A 20,974-nucleotide genomic window follows, 5' to 3' on the forward strand; every position below is an offset into this window, starting at 1 on the left:
TCACCAAAGATAGTCCTTTTTGGCCAACCGTGTTGGGCTAAATGGAAAACAGGTTGTTTCACGGTTGGGGTGGGAGGATGTTATAAAGAAAGATTTAAAGAAAATGGGAATTTCCTGGGAGGGTGCAAAGAGGAAGGCTTTGAATAGATTGGGATGGAGGAGGAGCTTGCGTAGCTGTGGTGGCCTCAGGCGACTTGGTGCTGCGGTGAGTTATTAGTAGTAGTAGCGGTAGTATCCAATATTTTGAGGAAAGGAAGATCTCGATACTCCCCCTCCCCCTTTCTGCGTACATCTCCGTCGGAGAGTATCTTTTTAAGGTCATATGCTTTAAATGTTTGGTATTTTCCGGTACTATCATTCTAAGCAGATAGTTTTTGGCTTGCTCGCGTTGAGATCTCTGAAATTTCGATTGACTCCACTATCTAGGGAATATTTAGTTACCGAAAAGCGTTTCTGAAAAGTTCTGTTCAGAGACAGTTCTATCTACTTATGTTGCTATATCCGCGAATTCTGGACAGTACCGGGCCTCTTTTTTTGTTTATTTCGATTTTCCTTTCCTGCCAGTTTCGTGCCTTCTCGTTTCTTCCAGGTTCTCAGCTCTATGTCGTTGATTTTTCTTTTATTCTAAACATCTCACTTTATTTACACCAAAATTTCAGAATTTGAAATGAGTTCTCAAAGATACATGTACGTATCTATTGACTTTACTAAACAGAGTATATTTTTCCTTCCTTTAAAATTTTGCTCTTTTAGTTCCTCAAGGAAACACATGAAAATACTTATACAAATGTCATTTTTTTTATATTTATTTTCTTACTTTTTTTTTATGATTCCAAAATATGTAAGTCATTCATGTCCTAGCCAAATGGTTAGCACGCTAGACTTCAAATCTTTGTCCTTGAGGACGGGGTTTTGATTCCTGGTGTAGCTGTTTATTTGGTTACGGGGGCCAGTGGCGTGATTCTGTAAGCTCAGGTAGAGTCGACCCAATTCTAAATGGGCTCCTGGAGAAATTTGGGGAATGTAAACAGGAGTGGTATGCTAAAGAACAGGTTGGCTTGCTCCTAATCCCCCATTGCACTTCCTGGCTGAAGGGCCATGAAGCAGAGATCAACACCACCGTTAGGGACTGTAAAGTCCAACGCCATATTCTTAAACTTTGCCTTTTTTATTCATATCAAAATTCCACGCTTCTAGCTTCACTGGAAGGCACAACCATAATTTTTGCGTTTTTTAGTGATTTTCTTTTTGGTTTTTTCTTCCTCTCATTTTTTTCTTTCTTGCATTCTGTATATTAATGTCCTTTGCCTTTGTTTTACTTGATTCTATTTTAGGGTTCAATAGGAGGTCTTCAAAAGTTTTATATAGCAGCACAAGCACCTTTATTTGATACAGTCAGTGCGTTTTGGCAGTCAATTTGGGAATCTGATGTGAGAATCGTCATTCTTTTGTGTGAAATAGAGCAGCAAAATACTAACGTCAAAATTCCACCACAAAACCTACCATCAGTACTTTTAAACAGGTAAGAATGAATGGTTTTGTTTTTAAGAAAGAATACTTCGAATTTTTAGAACATTATACCAAAATAAAACAAAATGCTATAAAGCATTTTGTTTTATTCTGGTATTATGTTTTATACCTTTTATAAACGTTACACATATAGCATTTTGTTTTATTCCGGTATAACGTTTTATAAATTTTCTTTCATTTTAGCCATAGGAAGTAGGATAGAACCATATTTTTCTTGCAGCCTATTGTTCGTTACACGTTCTTTTCAACGATTTTCCAAGATTACGCTTAGAAGATTCATCTGGAAAACATACAGTATATCTGCCTTATTTTGAAGCGCCCACGTTTCGATAGTGCCTTGTTACTACATTGCGCTCTGGTGTAACGTTTGTATAAGCTATATCCAACAATTGGCTATACCAAAAAAAATGGCTTAATCCCATTGTCTAGTTCCCAAATGAAAGAGGATTCTAGATGGTTAAGCTACATTTATCAATTAATGATAATATATCGTCAACTATTGTTTTTCTCGGCACAGTTAGGCTTAAGTCTGATTATGCGAGTTGGAGCCTCATGGAAGCGAGTAGAGAGTGGGCTCTGAAAGGAGGATATGCATGCTTAATTATGTTGATCGCTAGGGGCTTAGTGATGTGCTGAGTTGTCAGTAGTTGTAGTAGTCCATGCGTAATCCGTAAGTTCATTGGCTATATTACCATCTTCATAATACATAATAATAATTTGAAGATTCTATTGACCAATGAAGACAAACTATATAGATTAAAAATTTTCTTCATTCTTGACTAGGTGATAATAGTTGACATTTTTTTTTAATTTTTTTTTTAAACAGCTTATTTTTTATTAGGACTCCAGAAGTGTCACCTCAAAATAGCACACGAAGTATGTCATTCCTAGAAGCACTCAAATTTAATTGACTTTTTTAGGCTCATTCAATACGAAAGAAATGATAAAAATATGGAAGAAACTTTTTATTTTTTAAACACAAAATAACATTTACACCGTTGGGTCAGAAATTACCTCACAAGATCAAAGGGGTTGTTTTGAATTGCTGTTCTTTAACCTAACTCAAATATTATTTCTCCGTAGAATTACGTACAGTAATGTTTTTGTTATATATATATATATATATATATATATATATATATATATATATATATATATATATATATATATATATATATATATATATATATATATATATATATATATATATATATATATATATATATATATATATATATATATATATATATATATATATATATATATATATATATATATATATATATATATATATATATATATATATATATATATATATATATATATATATATATATATATATATATATATATATATATATATATATATATATATATATATATATATATATATATATATATATATATATATATATATCAGTTCCGTCTAAAAATATAATTTACCAAGAGGTGCTTTTTTAAGCCCAAATAATAGCTGCTGTGATCCAATTTTCATCAATAAATGCCGTACATAATTTTATTTTCTACTTACGAAATTGTTGTTGAAATTGTCAAAACGAAAAAGATGTAAACGGTTGGTTGGTGGTTTTCTTGTCTGGTGTATATAATTTTAAATTTTGAAAATAATTGCTATAAAGGTCTATTTGATGAATAATTTTCTTGCTGTTCTCTCTCTCTCTCTCTCTCTTTTTCTCTCTCTCTCTCTCTCTCTCTCTCTCTCTCTCTCCCTCTCTCTCTCTCTCTCTCTCTCTCTCTCTCTTTCGTCTTTTTATTTCTTTCGGTTTTGACTCTTTGTAGAAGTTGTGTTAAATATGGGTATTCTTTTCACCTTGTTGTTCTATCTCTTCAGGTTAAAATTTTAAAAATAACGGTCCATTTGTGATATCGTGTTACGGTCCATTTAAATTGTTTTATTGAATAAATAATTAAATAGTAAATAAGTTTAGTTCCTATGAATAAGAACAACGTTCTGCCTTTCATATTAAATTTGGAAACCACTTTTTATTTCATCTAGAACAGTATTTCTCAACCGGGATCCACAATGATATTTTGGGGGTCCATGAAGAAAACCAGCTCATAACACTCTTTATTTTTAAGAATTTATTTTTTACTGTAATTTACTGTTCACTTTATATTGTGTTCACTGTGTAATACACCCTCAACACTTAGTTGCAAAGAAAATGAGTGCACGTCTGCATGATGCCCTTACTGTTGTAATGAAAGTAGTTAACCATGTTAAATCAAATTCTCTCCGAGACCACCTTTTTCGTGAATTCGGTAAGCAAAATTGAGAAAAGTTTGGGCGGCTTGTATTACATACAGAGGTGAGATGGCTATCAAAGGGGAATTGTCTTAAGCGTTTCATTGCACTTTGGGATTCTATTGTTTCCTTTCTTGCTGACACACAACTTGGAGCAAAACTGCTTGCAAATAAATGTGATGTGTTTTACTTATCAGATATATTTGAAAAATTTAATTCACTTAATAAACAGCTCCAAGAAAACAATTCTGATCTGATATCTAGTAAAAGTGCTATTACTGCTTTTCGAAGGAAACTACAGCTGTATAAGAATAATATCAGGCGTCATGCATTTGCACAGTTTCCTTGTTTGGCCTGTATTAACAGTGATTTGTAAGATGAAGATCTTGCATTATATGTTGGATATTTGGAAAATATACAAGAAGATATGCAAACTCGGGTTGGCGACCTACTCGGAATGGAAATACCGATTTGGGTTTTAATTCCTTTCGAAGTTAATGTTGCCGAAATAGACATGTCTTTGCAAGAGCCCCTCAACAAAATACAAAGTGATGAAATAATGCATGCAAAATTCAAAGATCGCCAAGTGCAATATATGGAAAGCAAATGATGTTGCTACAAAGTACCCAATGCTCTGGCATAAACTACGTTATTGCTTTTCCTACATCTTATCTTGTTGAAGGGACCTTTGACTATCATTAACATCAATAGAACCAAATATAAATCAACTCGCCGAGAAGAATTAACCACAGGGATTTCATTGAATAAACATGCCTTTTCCTTTTTTTTTTAATCACACATTTAATTTCAACTCCTTTTTTATCCAGTTTACATAATGTTGGAGGGAATTAAACTGCCTGAGGAGCTCTACTCTCCATGAGCTTGTGTTGCTTGCCCTTGGAAGAAACATTGTAATATTGTAGTTATTATCACAATAATAGTAATAATAATAATTATTATTATTATTATTATTATTATTATAGTAGAACATTTTATTTGTATTAAATTAGTTTACATTTAAAAATAAAGCTTAATCGTAAACTATTTCTTTGATAATTTAAACCTTAAAATTTATATTGGTGAAGAATAGAAAATTGTTCTTATGTCCAACAGCTATGAAGGGATCCACCAGGATAAAAAGAAGGGAAAAGGGGTCCATGGGTAAAAAAAAAAATTTGAGAATCACTGATCTAGAAGATCAAGCATAAGTTTCAATTATTAATTTTAGTTTACCGAATGACTAATTTTCTTATAATTTGTTTTTTTCATTATTAGGTTTTCCTTTGGGCGGAGTAGCAGTGGCAGAAATCAACACACAGCATCAAATCAGACAAGCTCATCTAGTCTTGGAACAGTAGCCAAGGAGACGTGCACTCAATATTGGCCTATGATCGATATGGGAACCATGGACTTTGGTGATGTAGGTCTAAATTTGATGAACTTTAATGGAAGATTTGCAAGTGTATAATGGGTTTAGTTTAGTGCTTTCACTTACCCGGAATTTTACGGGATTTTTCCGAATTTCTCTGAAATGAAGATGTATTCTCTCAAATCTCCACGAACACTAACGTTAACAAAAGTTAACGATTTTAATTTTGTGTTTACGTTCGTGTATGTGTCGATGTTAATTTTTGGAGAGAAGTAAACCCAATTCTCTTTTCTGTAATTCGGGCCCACCCTAAAGAATTTGGGACTAATATAAGCAATGGTTGAACCCATCTGGATCAAATTGAAAGACCCTAATCTCGCCTCACAGTTTTACTTAAAACCGTCAACCTCGTTGGTGATAAGCTTTAATCTTGGTCTTGTCTAAGTCTGTATTTGATCATGAAATACTGGACATTATAGAAGAATATTTAAATGGGTTGCCCCCTCCATTTTGTTGAATCTTTCGATCAAATTATTGGTCATCAAAGGTTTAGCCAGCTCCTGCTATGGAACAGGTTTTAACTTACGTCTCATTGCTATGTTGATGTAGGGGTCTTTCCTAGGAATAACTTCGCTATGCGACAAATTTTTTTAAGGATTTTAAAATCTGAAACAATGAGATATTTTGTATCAGACACAAAAATTTGGATTTTATGATCACCCTGGCAGTGTTGCCGTTAATTTAGATTTTCTACAAAAATAGTCAGATTTTTCTTTATTTAGGGCACTCTACTGCAAACGGACCTAAAATCTATGTTTTTGGTCAAGAATGGTGTGCAAATCCATTTTCAAATTCATATTGGTTCGCACTATTAACCAGGCCTACCAGGATTGATGATCTTTTTTTCCTTCTTTCTTTCTTGCTTTTCCTTACTTCTGACTGATGTTGTTCTATCTATGGTTTCCGAGTTCACCTATTTTTATTCTACCTGATTTTTTTTTTGCTAAAATTCACTAGGTAAGAATTAGGACCTTGATTATAATGAAGTTGGGCTCCTTTTTTCAAGTCTGCTTCTCCAGTCGAAATTCTTCTGCGTTTTCTTTCTATTTTAAGGCTTGTTTTGTTTTTTATAACTGCATAAATTTCGGCTATGGGAAGATTTTTCTTCTGCTATTCTTGGCAGTCTGCAAGAAATGCAACTGGCAAGCTAATTTCTGTTTGTTGTGCTGAAGTAAAATCTAATGCTGAGCTTGCTTTCTAGAAAATTTGTGATAAAAACCCTCAGCTATGCTGATGGATGGCAATCGCTTTTACGACACTCTGAAGGCGCATAGCATGAAGGATATGAGGAAATAAGACTGAGCTCAAACTTGCCGCGGATTGAAATGTCCTGTGGCTCACGAGTAGAACAAGCCAGTGAAGATTATTTCTAACACCAGTTCTAGCCTTAAGCAGATATTTTATGGACTATTAAGAACGCTATCTCAGATATGTCAGCCCTGTCTTGCAATAGGATTAATGGGCTATTTTGATCAATGATCGCGTCACATGACAGGTCAAAAAACTTCAGCCCTAACAGAGCTGAAATTAGCTGTATGGTAACAGAAGACCTGAATCCCCACTTTCGTAAACGTTTAGTGGAAGATATTGGTGAATTATATATCTGGTCAATGGAACGTTGTTGAAAGTCGATAAAAAATAAAGCGAAACTATGGCTCCAGATATGGAATGAATGTGGTCGGCCAAGTTTTGGATGTGTAGCTGATATCAAACGTAAAACTAAAACTAAATATAAACCTTATCTGAGGTCGGCACGTTACCGCGGTATGGACTTCCCTTTGAATAAAAAAGATTGGCGAAAAGTGATCAATTCTGACAAGTTAAATGATGATACTATGACAAGTAATTGCCTTCCATCTTTAGCTTGGTGTAAACATTATTCTTCGATTTTTTCGGTGATTAACTATTCAGTGCATTCTGTATATACTCGCCTTCTTACCCCCTTCTTTAGTACAACGCTTTCGCAACGCCATATGGCCCATATCTTTTTCTTCCGTAATTGATGCGGTGAAAAGTTTAAAATCTGATTCAATGGATTAGGATGGTATTTCTAAGATGCATATGCCGATTGACCGCACCCCCCCCCCCCCTTATATGTCACTTTCAGCTTCTTTTTCAGATGTGTATATGTACTTCAGGTGTACTTGAGAGATCTGTGTGTGGCACTGTTTCGTCAATTTTAAAAAGGGGAAAGTCACCGACTGATTGTTCCTGTTATTGACCTATTTCTGTCTCTTATAATATTAGCAAGGTTTTTGAGTATATCCTTCTACCTTTTATGACTAAAAATATTAATGAGGGTGAGAACCAATTTGGTTTTCGGCATGGGGTGGGTTGCCAGCATGAGCATGAGATTCTGTCTTCTTTATTCGCTGATAATTCTTCCAAGGGAAATGGTCTTTAGATTTGTGCATTGGATCTTTCGAAAGCGTTTGATAGTGTGGTCCATAGTCAGCTCCTTTTTTCTCGGTATAATTTTGGTGTCAATCTCTCTGTTATAATGCTTCTTAGGTTTTGGTATTCAAATTCTTTTCTTCAATTAAGATCTGCACCAGACACTATTATAACGGTACGAAGAGGAGTTAGGCAGGGCGGTGTTCTGTCCCCTACGCTTTTTAAGATTTGTATTTCTAGTGTGCTGTCTAAGTCAGGTACATACCCTCCTGGTCTTGCGGGTGTTTCTTATTTTTTGTATGCTGACGACTTACTTCTGATTAGCCGTTCCGAATAGGGTTTTTCCTAAATGGTCTCTATAGTTTCTGATGCTTTCTTTGATATTCGCCTTTCACTTAATACAGATAAGTGTGAGTTTGTTACCTATAACTGTACTGCTGCTACTCCCCTTCGCAGTAATAACTTCACTATCCCTCTTGTTGATTGTATTCGCTGGCTTGGTATCTCTATTACTAGCAATCTTTCGAGCTTACGTCAGCGTACTGTTTGTGATATAAGTAAAAAGATTCAGACTGGTTATGCAAAGATTGTTGCAAACAAAGAGAAGTATAATAGACGTGCGCTGGCCAAACTTTATTCTACTTTATGTGATAATTCTGTCCTTTATGCTTCAGGTCTTTTCGCCCTTCTTAATAATGGTAATTTAAAAAGAATTCGGATAAATTATTTTAAATTTTGCAAATTTCTTCTGTATATTCCACCTGGACAAAAAATCGGACTCTTGTTAGAAAATTCTCAGTTCCTGATATAACTTTAACTTGGAAATTCTTCACAGAAAACTCTCCAGTACAGCTTTTGCGCGACTATCCCCTCACCACCGTCTTATCCGTTTTTTTCGTTGATTTTGTGCGTGCATTTGTTGTTCTCTTTGTTTTTTTTTATATTTATTCTTACTCCACCATACTTACTTTATGTGTCGTGTGGGTGAAAAATAAATTAAATTAAATATAATTTACAAAGCCTTTTTTTAGGGGCTAGTAGTTCAGGACCCTATGTTTGCTGACTTGGTGATCCGCATCTACTGCTTCTTCAGTGGATAGCCGTCTAAAGTTGAGGACTGTAAGAAAATTCCGACAGAATTCGGCTTGCTTAGACACAGATTTCTAAAGCACGTTGAATCTCCGTGTTTGACCCTAGTTGATGCTGCCATACGTGTTCTCGAATAGTTAAAACGCGCCAAATATGCCTTTTGAAGTACCTCCATCCCCATTTAAAATTCATAACGAATTTGAGTGGCTACAAAAAAAAATATTGGACATTCTAAAAGATTTGCAGACATGACCTCTTCTCCTATTCGTCGTCTCATTTGCCAAAGTCGTCACGGGTTTCACTGGTACATTTCTGACTGAAAAAATGTAATTCGTACGATGTTTGACGAGATTGGTCGCCTTGTACTAATTTTGATTTGATGGAAAGACGTATGAAGCCAGGAGTTCTAGACAAGTTGAAAAGAAATAATGTGCTTAAAAAGAGTGTTTTTTATTAAATGAACTAGTCCCTGTGTCTTGAAGGTGTGGAAGGTGGTGCCCGAGTAGGTGAAATTTTGAAAGATTATAGCAAAATAGGACGATGCACCTTAGGTTTCTATCACGCAAGGGAACAGAAAACTAGCGAGAAGTGTGAATGATATAGCGAAGATGCTGCATTTATGACGTTTTGTCTTCCTGTTGAGAGACTGCGCAGTGAGTACAGGTTTTTACAGTTTGACGATGTTCCTTTTCCTGCTACTGAAAGTACTCCAAACGACCAGTTCCAGAACCTTTTTTTTTTTACTCATGAAATTGAAGACTTAATTAAAAATCTTACTGTCGCCAAGGTATTAGAATGTCGCCTCGGTCTTTAACATAGCAACGCAGAGGTGGTAAGAGCGTTTTCAAAGTTGGCAAGAGTGCTTACCGAAGACAAAGCCTCCATGGGATCTAATAACCTCAACACCAGAATGATTATGCGTTCAACTAGCCCGTGGCACCAGTGCTAGCTACAAAGCATATTTAGAGGCGAGAAAGTAAAGAAAGCAAGGGCTTTGTATTTTTAAGTTGAATTTAATAAATTCCTATTCCCCCCTCAGAAAAAAAGGGAAGAGCATGGAAAACGACTAGCAGAAAAGGAGAGGCTTAAGAATGACCAAGAGGGGAAAATTTTAGCGGGCGAAAAAGTTAAACTGCTAGAGCTCAAAAAGAGTATTCTTGAGAAAAAGAAATACGGTCGTGATAATCCAAAGCTCTAGAGAAGCTAGTTCAGGAGGCTAATGGGAGACTCTAGAATTAAGAATTAATACGATACTGAAAGAGGCCTAGCCAAAGTTATGCTAGAGGCTGCACCAAATCAACTTGAAAAGGAGCAAGCAAAAGCTAAAACAACGGAGACTATGCCAAGAAGCCTATACGAAAGAAAGTCCCATGTCATATAAACGCCGTTGAGGAAATGAAAGAAGAAGTAAAGGTTCTCACAAACATAGCTAGCAATTTTTTTTCGTAAATTTTTCTAAGTTGGTCTTTTTTATGTGCATTTTTTTTTAATTTTGCAAGTAAATGAAGAAAAAAGAAGAAAGAAAAATTTGTGATTGGGCTCTATTTTGATGATGAAAGCGGATGAAGCAGGCAAACTTTCTTGGAGTTTTGGGTAAGCTTCCCTCTCTGAAGCTAAGCTGGAATCTTTTGATCTGTGTCGTTTAAGGTATTTCCCTTTTTTTTTTTTTTTTTGGCTGAAAGCACTTTATCAAGTTAGTTTTTTTCTACCTTATCAGTTTTGTCTGATTTTCCTACTATGAAAGTCACAAAATTTAATTTTGTCAAACAAAAGCCCAGATGTCTCGCCAAAACAGTGAGAGATAAGCTTTTCATCTTTGCAGGAAGAGCGTACGTAATTGATTCGTTCTTCTGAAACGGTGTTGTGAATTCCGTATAAAGCTCAGGCGATGAATGTAAGACTTTGAGTTCTCCAAGCATGTCTTTCTTTTCTTAGGCAGCTTACAATCTTGAGATACTTTTCTGACGACATGGCGTTCCTATAATGTTTCCTTTGCAGGCACGAAATGCAAAAAAAAATACTCGTAAAAATACCAGCCACTGATCAATCGCTCGGTAAAAAACAGGATCCAACGTCAGCACTTTGTTGAGACGTGCTGAATGAAACTGCTGCATGGGACGCCTTTCATTGTCTGGTATTCTCGGAAATCCTTGCATAGTGCAAGCCAGCCAAGGAACATACACCTCAAGATGTCAACAAAGTCGGATGACTCCTCTGAAAGTTCCTGGAGCCCTTCCATGAACGCGTTATGCATAACATGGATATTACACGTTCCAATACTCAAAAGCTCTTTCGAAGACTTTGCTCTTCAATGTATTCATTTGCGACCATACCTTTCTATCGACATTAGGCCTATCACTATCTATCATTATTAGATTTTCACGAGGTAGATTGTTGCTTCCTTGTGCTCGTCATGCTGATTTAAGGTGTAAAAGGCTTTGCGACTGCTTAGGTTTTTCCTGCAACCCGACACCATATTTTATCTTTCTGCCATCCGTATCTTCTTTAGCTAACCAGGAGCGGCAAAATTTGAATTTGTCCTTTGTTTTTCCTAAACATAGTTGGGACACTGAGAACAAGATTTTTTCTATCTATATATTCCATCCATGGAATTCTCTTATCGCGCAACCAGATATTAGCATATTAACTAACCTTTAGGTGGAAAGTTCAATGTTATGCCGCTATTAGCTGCCTATATTTATGACAGCTAGAAGAAACTTTCGCCACAGACGAAGTCCCTTCTTTTTTGTTGTTTATTTCTGAACTGCGACATGCACAACAGAGACCTGTGCAACCGAATTCGTCGAGAAGCTATATTATCTAAAGAGGCTCCATGTTCCCAAGTAAAGAATTTTGCAAGGGACTTCAGGGAAAAAGCGCAACCTTAGGAGCTTTTAGGGACTAATGCCGAGCCTTGTATTTACTTGTAGGGTATTTTCTTTAAAATATACAGTGCTATTAGCCCATTTGTGATGTAACTCATTTCTGCCTTCAAACTGAATTTCAAATTCTCCAATATATATATATATATATATATATATATATATATATATATATATATATATATATATATATATATATATATATATATATATATATATATATATATATATATATAATGTTCTGAATGGCTAATTTGAAACCTATGAGAACATCTCTTATGGAGCAAAAATTTATATACTTTTATAATTATATAATTAGATTTATAATGAAATAATTACAACATTTATATAATTAAATTTATATATTTTTTTCTTTTGATGCTATAGCCTAAAAACAACATTGGAAATCAGATATGAACTTTCAAATTCTAAAAAGTGAATTATAAAGGAAATTTTGACAATCTAAAAAACACAAAAACGGGAAAAGTTATATTCAAATTGCAAAAACAGAAATGGGAGCTGCTCTATTGACAGGCACATAAAAATCAATGTATCTATGTATAGCCTGCGATCAAGTATGAACGCAAGTTAAGGGCTTTGGGGCCAAACGAACCTTTAACGCCAAGCGATTTCTTTTCATGGCCTTTGAGAAAATCTTTATCATGATAGTAAAAACTAATTTGCGTTTACGAGGAGAATAGCTCTTTTATTATTCGTGTAACCACGAAGCCTTTTACAGTTTTCTATTTACTCTCTTTCATTTCAGTTTCGTGTAACAAAAATTAAGTCCTTTTCAAGCATGGTCTGTCAAGTTGTACAACTATCTGTAAAAAATATACAGTCGGGTGCACAAAGAACTATATGGCATCTTCACTTCACTCTATGGACTGAAGGGGGACTACCAACTAGTCCAGAATCTCTAATTGGTATTGACTTTAATTAATTGTTATTGACTTTAATTTGTACAAAAGAATCCCAGTACTCTCTCTTATTTTTCTCTTGTATTGGATGAAAAAAAAAATTAGTATGGCTTTTTTAAAGTCAATGTATTTGAAGAGGTGTAATTGTGTGTAAATTTTAATAGAGTGTAAATTCATTGTACTTTTGCAGTGTACTCTGAAAGAGGTAAACAATTAATCTGTGCAAAAAAAGCGTCAGTAAAACGTAAACAACAAGAGGTCGTTAGTATGTAAATTAAGGACAACTAACAATATATAACAGGCCCAACAAAAGCAACTTGACCCCTGAAACCCCTCAACCTTTGTTATCTCTTAGCTGCATTGGATATAAACACTTAAGATAGCTTATTACCAATGAGCATGTACTATTTGTAATGTTGATTTTTGGGCCATTGAAATTTCGGCAAGTATTGTAGTAATTCAAGATTCGATAGTATAGCTGCACACAGTATGGTTTGATTGTATACTGGTAGTGTTTATTTACCAGTATTAGTGGAGGAAAAATACGGTTTGACCTCGGGGAAATTGCAACAGAATTTTTTTTACACCAAAATTTTCACAAAAATCAGCTTAATCACATAAAAAAATCCCCCCGAATCTCCCTTGCACAACTATCCGGACCCCCCCCCCCTTGAAGGGGGGAAATTGGAATTTCTATTTGGACGTATTTTTGGGTTTAAGTCTTCGTTTTCTATCAAATCAAGTATTATGAATCCGAACCTGACATCAGAAATCAATTTTTCCGCACCCCAGCATCAATTTTGACCTTCACAAAACGGCGGGGAGGGGGTAAAGTACGCAGGTCATTACTTTCCGGATTCCTAGGGCTAAAGGATCATTTTATATCAAATAAAGTACCGTATTGCCAGATATGAGGTCAAAAAGCAGTTTTTTTTTAACTATTTACCTCATTTTCACCTCTAAGGGGCCTCTAATATGAAGGGTTGCTAAGTATAACATCTTCAAAAACCACTTCTTTAATCGAGATCAAAACTTCAGATCAATCAGTTATAAAAAGGAACATTTAGAACTCAGGTAAACTTATCACAAGAACATTTTGATTTTAAAGCACAACCTAAAGCTAATTCTCCTTCTTGCTCGTCTTCGTTATCATCCTCATCCTGTCTCGCTGCAGCGTTAGCACATAACGCCCCTTTACACTCCCCGCAGGCAAAGCTGCTGGGCAAGCCGTTCCGACGGCAGCTGCATCTGAGCGACTCGCACCCACTGGTGCACTGGCATTGCACCATCTTCAGCAAGTTCTCCGGCACTGGTGAAGCATCCGTCATTATGGGAACATACATATTACGTGACGAAGAGAGGTGCCAACTTTGCGGCAGCCAAAGTCGGCGGAAGCCGCTCTGCCTGAGCAAAAGTATTTGCACTTGCAACCCGAATTGTAAATTCTCGCACCCGAACATCCTTCAGGGTCTTCTCATTGCTTTGCCCTTTGTAGATGCAGAGCAAAGCTTTCTCTCCAGCTTCGGCGATCTCCCGATGGTTGGATTCTGGTGCCATGAAAGTCTTGCAAGCATCTTTAAAAATCCCTTCATTAAGTGATAAGGAAACCACTGCTGGTCTCCCTACGCCGTGAAGTCTAGATGTTGTATCGCAGCCAGACATTGCCTGGCAAACGAGTAGATTTTCTGCTGCTTCGGTTCCTAGTTTGTTCTTGATCCTTTTTATGTCGTACACTCTTCGGTTATTTCCATGTGTGTCTTTCTGCATAAAGATATCACATGCATCAAGCTTGGCATGGTACAGCAGAAGGACTAATAGGTGGGTATCATTCCCAATCAAAGTGGTCGACGAAGTTTTAGTGCAACTGACTGCAGTTTGTAAAACTAAGACATCGGCATCATCTTGAGCGTGCAGAAACTTGCATCCTGAGTTCGCCAGCCTCTCAGAAAGTAGTTAATGAAGCGTTGTTGGTTTTTATGATTTATCAGAAATTCCTCTTTACTTTTGACAATCTTCATGTTAGGAGAGAATTGAATCGTTGGACACGGTCCTTTGGTTCTCTTCAGTTGTATGCAGTTTTTTGTCTTTGGTGCATCAGTGTAAGAGTCAAAAACTACCAATGCCTGGCCGAAATGTCTTGTGACATTATCTAAGTAAGAATCTGCCACCTCAGAGTATCTGGATCCGGCAGTCCACGGGATTTTGTGGACTAGCCAGCCAACGTCGAAGACTCTCTGAGAGGTTGGCAATGTCACTGGACCATCGAGCCCCTCAATTTTTATCAGTGCATTTGTTAGAGAGGCTTTATCGACTGTCCTCATCACCTCGAACTAACTAAAGAGTGATGATGGAAAACTACAGAGCTCGAACGACAGAACCTCTTTCAAGTCAGAACCACTGGTGCTAGCCACTTCGGCTAGACGTTGCAAGATTAGAGCTGGGATATTCGGCTATAGTGATAGATATCGCTATCTATCACCACGGACGACTTCTCAGCCATAGTTTTCCTGAAAACATATTTGTAAATGTCTTTCGCTTCCATATCCTTCAGAATGGTTTCTCCCACAGATTTGGCATCGTCTGAGTTTACAGATGATGTAGCGCGGACACCAGTAGCCACGCTCAACAGCTGTGAATCCTGCCTGAAGGGTTTTAGGGGTTCAATGTGTCGAACTATCTTTTCGATGTCCGCCAGATCTCTAGCTCTCCTCGAAGATATTGCTTTTGCTTTATTTTCAACAGTCAACTCCGCGAGGCCAGTCAGGCTCTGCACGCGTTCGTAACCGAGAACCAAAGTAGGCATAGCAGAAGTCCAAATTTTCCGCTGCAATTCAGCCATGCCTCTACCTCTCGTCAGACCGCCACTCGCTTTCATACTTCTTATTAACGTCTGTTCGATCACCAAATCAGGAGAAAGTGCCGCCCAGTAGTTGTCAGTATTCGGATGAATAGTTACTTTTGTGACGTTCTGTACTGCTCTGAGTTGTCTTTCCTCAACTGAAACATGGACTGCACGAACATCCAAGTAGACTTAGTGTAAAGATTGTGTCCGGAAGCAGCAAAGTAAGGAAGCATTTCCAACAACGACTGTAGATAAAGCTCAAGGTTGCCGCTTCGTTCAACTCTCAGGTTCTTTCTCAGGATTCCAATTACGTCCAGATTTCATTACCATCAAACGTTCTGCTATCCAGTTCTGATGATAAAAGGTTCGCATAAAGGGCTACCACCAACAGACCATGGCCTCGCACAGCACGAGAGACAGCTGTGCCTTGTAACATGCTACGCACAGTGTCAAGCGCGTATACTTGACTTGGGATTTCCAAAAGTCCCGAGTCAGCCATAAGGAAGCAAATGGTACCTAGGAAACTCATGCGTGTGTGATATCCACCTAGGGCAACAATAGCATTTCTTAAAGCACTTATGGCAGGCTCTGTATCGAGGATACACTTCGCCTTCCAGTAAAGCGGTTGTCAAAGGTAATGACTAGGGTTGAATTATAAAGAGTTCCATTAGCTTTTTTTTAGCACGGGTATATATATATATATATATATATATATATATATATATATATATATATATATATATATATATATATATATATATATATATATATATATATTCCTTATTTTTAATGCTACCGATTTATCGTTGTTTGTATTTTATTGACGTTTTATTTTATTTGTGTCTTTTTTTGAACAGGTTTATTGTTTACCTTTCTTGTTTGTTATCTTTTGTTTTTATCGTTACCTTTTTTTCCTGTTCACCTTTATTGTTCGCCATGTTTATTGTTTGTTAAAGTATACTGAACAACATCTAGGTCATTTCAATCATTTCAACCTTATTATTAGTGTGTAGTTTTTCTTTTTTCAGTGTTATACACTTAGGGAAGAAAAGTTTCTTTTTTTTATTAAAATCACATGGTACCTTAAAAATCATCTTGCGAGCTTCAGCGTCGGCTGACCGTCTCAAAAATAAAGGACCCCGTTAGCGAGTTCTCACAGGGGACTAGATATCATCTTGAGCTGTCGTTTGACTTTGAAACTTGACTGACAATACTGTAAAATTTTATGTTCCTTTTGTCGGTGAGATTTTCAGCCAAAGAAGGTGACAAACAGGAAACTCCTAAAGCGGCCAAACTGCTCAAATAATATTTCCTTTAAGATAATTTTAGGCATTTTCCTAGCAGGTATATTAGAATATTTTTAGGGTATGTAGTTTCTTGAACTTCAAAAAGAAAATTCTGCTCCATTTAATCGAAAAAACAAAAATTGACATTTCCCGATGATGTAATTTTCTATGTTAAAAATATGTTTTTTGTGTGTGTGTGTATTTGTTCCATTGTCGTATCTCCCATGTTTGTTTCAGGTCATCTAAATATATTGATTGGATGAATTGATAGATTGATTGGAAAAAAAAGAAGAACTGAATACCTCTATCCCCGGGACAAAACGCGAAACGTTAAATGGTTCTTGTAAAATTTTCGAAAAGTAGTTGTCGGCTTTTAGTCGTTTATTAGGATCTCTTATTCAATATCTAGAAGTTTGATAAGACTTCTTTGATAATCAACCCTAAATAGTTTGGCCGCACAAATTAAAAAAAAATTATAATGGACTGGGTAGGGTGATCTTGAGGTACTGTATATTCTTATCCTCGTCTCCCCTTACTGTAACATCGTCTTCTTATACCGTATACTTATTTAATCGCACAATGCACAATACTTTTATGTTCCCACTAATTGTAACTCTTCAACTGTAGCCCTATCAGAAGAACTAGAATCCATTCGAAAGATGGCAACAGTAGCGGAATCTCCCGATAAACCTGTTTATTCGTATAATAGGAATCGTCCTGTATATGTGCAGTGTGCTACTGGTGTGGGAAGAGCTGGAGTCTTTATACTCTTTGACATTCTTCGACATTCCATTGACTTTAACTCAGTAAGTGCTAGTTTCTTCTGTTTACCTCCTTTTTTTCTTTAGCTTTTAGTTTTTTCGTTTTTAAAGTTATTTTCTTTTACTGTTTTCAACTTCTATCACTAATTTATTATCTGTTTTCAACATACTGTTAGTTCAACAGCTGTTTAGACAAAGTGGCGGAAATCCCCGAATAGCCCTTAATTTGAAAAAAAAAACTTCAAAATACTTGTTTCCAATTTGTGACCCCTCCTTTCCAGGAAAATTCTCCTGAGAAATTGTTACCGCTCATATCAATAAAGGCTTGGCTGATCGGCACGTATGCAACCTATCTTTGTGGTTAATTGAAAAGATTAAGAGATAGTTTGTTGCAAGAGATTGGTTGATATGAGGGACTATCCTTGTAATCTTGGGTATCCAGCTATTTATCTTCCCTTTATTTCCAGTTTTTATTCCCCTTGTTTTATTTTCAAAGCTGACAGCGCTCACACACTTCAACCTAAAACATGATCACGGGGGCCTTGGGACCTGCTCCCCCTTAAATCCCAAACATTTCTAAATTTCTTTATCAATTAAATTATTAATTTTCTTTTAAATTATAAAAAAAAAGTTTTCTACAATTGACCCGTCCCACCCCCCTTCAGAAAAAAATATCTGTTTTCATCTAAATGTTGCCTAAATATGTAACATTACAACCAAATAGATAAGGATTCGCATTGATCTCGTTTTTGGAATTGTAAATTGTCACTTCTACCGGACATATCTTATTTGTGAAGTCGTTTGTTTTTACAACTAAACTAAATAGACTTAGAGGGAGACTCTTTGTCTCTACAGTAATTCTTTTTGAGTCAGGTTGTTCAGTCTTTAATTTGAGAATATATGATTTTCGTATCTGACTTGGCTAAGCTCTAACTACTGCATATTAAAGCTAAGCTTTGGTAGAAAGTGGAAAATTTGGTCAGGTGGCATGCCTTTGTGAGTTCTGGCTGGTATATTCAAATTGAATATAGTCGGCTAAATTATGGCTACTGTATATTAAAGCTAAGCTCAGTTTAGATCTCCATTTAGTTTGTCACCTTGCATGTACTTCGTTCACTTGTGAACGGTTGCATGGGACTCTCCCAATTGTGTTTGGGTCTCTTATTTCTGTATCTGAGAGTTATGTTGCCTTTACTATTTTGATAATTTAAGGCCCTTAAATAGGAGTCCCTCTCACACCTTGTTCACGGTTTAATTTTAACCCTCTAGTTGAGGCTTTAAAAATGTAGGATACACTTCCAGCTGTCGCTCAAGTCCTGCTTTTCGTTCCATGGAGTCTTTGTGGAATCTTTGATTGTGCGTTTTATTGATTTTTTTTTTTTATTATTCTTTTTTTTAATAAGCTCTGGTAGAAGGTAAAAATTTTGCTCTGTCAATTCTGGCTGATATATTTAATTAGAACTGAAATTTGCTTTAAAAAAAAAACTTCTAGTTGGTATCTGGAAAAAAATATTTTTATTTGTTAAAAATTACCAATTTTACAATTGTACATTCAGTCGATATTTAATAGTACATCTTTCAAACAGGACTCAGTATTTCTTTTAAACAAATTTTGCCAGCCTAAAATTGAATTTCTTCACTCTGAAATAAGTAAAAGTGAAATTGAATAGTCTTCCACATAAAGATATCTCTTTTGAAACGACGCGCAATTGAATTAATTAAGTAAAAATACGACTATTTATCTTTTTTTAGTGTCATAAACGACATGTTTTGAGACACCTGTGCATTTCATTTAACTACTGAATATTACCTCCGGCATGTACTTTCTTTCTGGGAATTTTTGTATAGATAACATAGATAATGGATAATAGATATAACATATAAGATAAGATATACGATGTAAGATAATAGATATATATACCTAAAATAACCTGTGAAAATAAAGAAGTAGAATTTACTTGTTGGAGCACCCTACCATCTATGGTAGGGTGCTTATACTAAAAATTTTATCAATTCAAAAAAAAATTAATTAAAAGAATTAATTAAAAAATTAAAAAAATTAATTAATTAAAAGAATTAATTAATTAATTAAAAAAATTAATTAAAAAATTAATTAAAATTAATTAAGGTTGTCAGCTTGGTCACTTTCCCACTGCCCAAAATTGCCCAGCTTCAATTTCTTTTGCAATGGATTTTAACCGCATCATATGGGGAAAAAGAGAACTACCAATATTAGTGGCATATTATTGATTGTTGTAACCTAAAATTCGAGAAACATATATACATAGATATTTAATTACTCAGTGCTTGAAGAGAAACGACTTTGTTATTCATCCGAAATAACGATAACCCGAAGTTATAAAATTTGGTTTTGACGGCGCTTTATTGTTCGAAACGCTAGAAGACAAAATATTTTTCATAGATGGGTATAGATTCAATGAATTGTAGTTTTTTTTTTAAATATTTCAGGATGTGGATGTGTCAAAGATGCTACTGCACTTACGTCAGCAACGAATGAATTTTGTGCCAGCACTCGGGCAATACAGGGCGGTTTATCAAGCTCTCGTCAATTACTTGAAAGGATCGAGACTAATTTAAAGGGCAGATTGTGTCTACTGCTTGTTAGGTTTTAATTTTAATATTCTAGTTTTTGTTTGTCTTTTTTTGCTTTCTCTCTTTTTCTCTCCCCTCCTCTCTTTCTCTCTTCCCCTCCTCTCTTTCTCTCTCCCCTCCTTTCTTTCTCTCTTCCCTCCTCTCTTTCTCTCTCCCCTCCTCTCTCCCCTCCTCTCTCCCCTCCTCTCTCCCCTCCCCCCCCTCCCCCTCTCTCTCTCTCTCTCTCTCTCTCTCTCTCTCTCTCTCTCTCTCTCTCTCTCTCTCTCTCTCTCTCTCTTTTGTTTTTTTTGTTTGTTTGTGTGTATCTCCTATTTTCAGCCATTTGTATCTTTGTGATGTTAGGTGCTTGTGCCGAGTTAAGTGCTTACCTACTATTAGTCTAGATGATGCCACCAACTATTCAGCCCAAGGGTTGGATCAACTATCAAACAGCAGTTTGGAGATTGAGTGCACGCTCAAGTTCCAAAATCAAATCTTTGGCTATTTACTTAGTACTATTTTATTCAGTTATTGTTTAGCATCACATTGTTGCTCTTCAGATAAGAACTTGTTTTGGTGAAAGAGGTGAAATGGGTTCCTCCATGCCAAAAAGGACACATTTCTTGCTTTAATATCGTCATCCCCAATATCAGCAGTAAGCTGAGATTATAATAAATATGAACAACAAAACATTTTTCTTTCTTTTTTTTAAACGCTTAAATGTGCCTTGATTTAGATTTTTGACATTTTGGAAGGTCTTTTTTGTGCGAAACTGGTTAAAATGAACCACTGATTGAGACATATTTATCCCTATATTTACTTGTTCCTATCTTATGGGATGAACTTGCCCCAGAACATACCCATAGGGATATAGCTTGCCAGCAAGCTGATGATTTCCTGCTATATACCAATAAGTGTCTTTGAATGTGATCAAGAAAATAATCCATGGAACTCTAGTAAGACTGATGTTCTTTCATACCAATGACATGG

The 20,974-nt window shown here is 35.8% G+C and overlaps 1 protein-coding gene across 2 annotated transcripts in view; it reads left to right on the forward strand.

Annotated features, from left to right (window-relative positions):
• LOC136027428 (tyrosine-protein phosphatase non-receptor type 21-like) overlaps positions 1-20,195 on the forward strand; it is a 76,271-nt gene extending 56,076 nt beyond the window's left edge. For both annotated transcript variants that reach the window (XM_065704696.1, XM_065704697.1), the window contains exons 13-17: positions 1,335-1,522; positions 5,065-5,209; positions 12,350-12,509; positions 17,259-17,437; positions 19,862-20,195. In XM_065704696.1, coding sequence (XP_065560768.1) covers positions 1,335-1,522; positions 5,065-5,209; positions 12,350-12,509; positions 17,259-17,437; positions 19,862-19,990 — 801 coding nt within the window. In that variant the 3' untranslated portion in view covers positions 19,991-20,195. The remainder of the gene's footprint in view (positions 1-1,334; positions 1,523-5,064; positions 5,210-12,349; positions 12,510-17,258; positions 17,438-19,861) is intronic.
• Positions 20,196-20,974: the final 779 nt, after the last annotated feature.

Source organism: Artemia franciscana, chromosome 5 (assembly GCF_032884065.1).
Source record: "Artemia franciscana chromosome 5, ASM3288406v1, whole genome shotgun sequence".
Lineage (NCBI taxonomy): Eukaryota > Metazoa > Arthropoda > Branchiopoda > Anostraca > Artemiidae > Artemia > Artemia franciscana.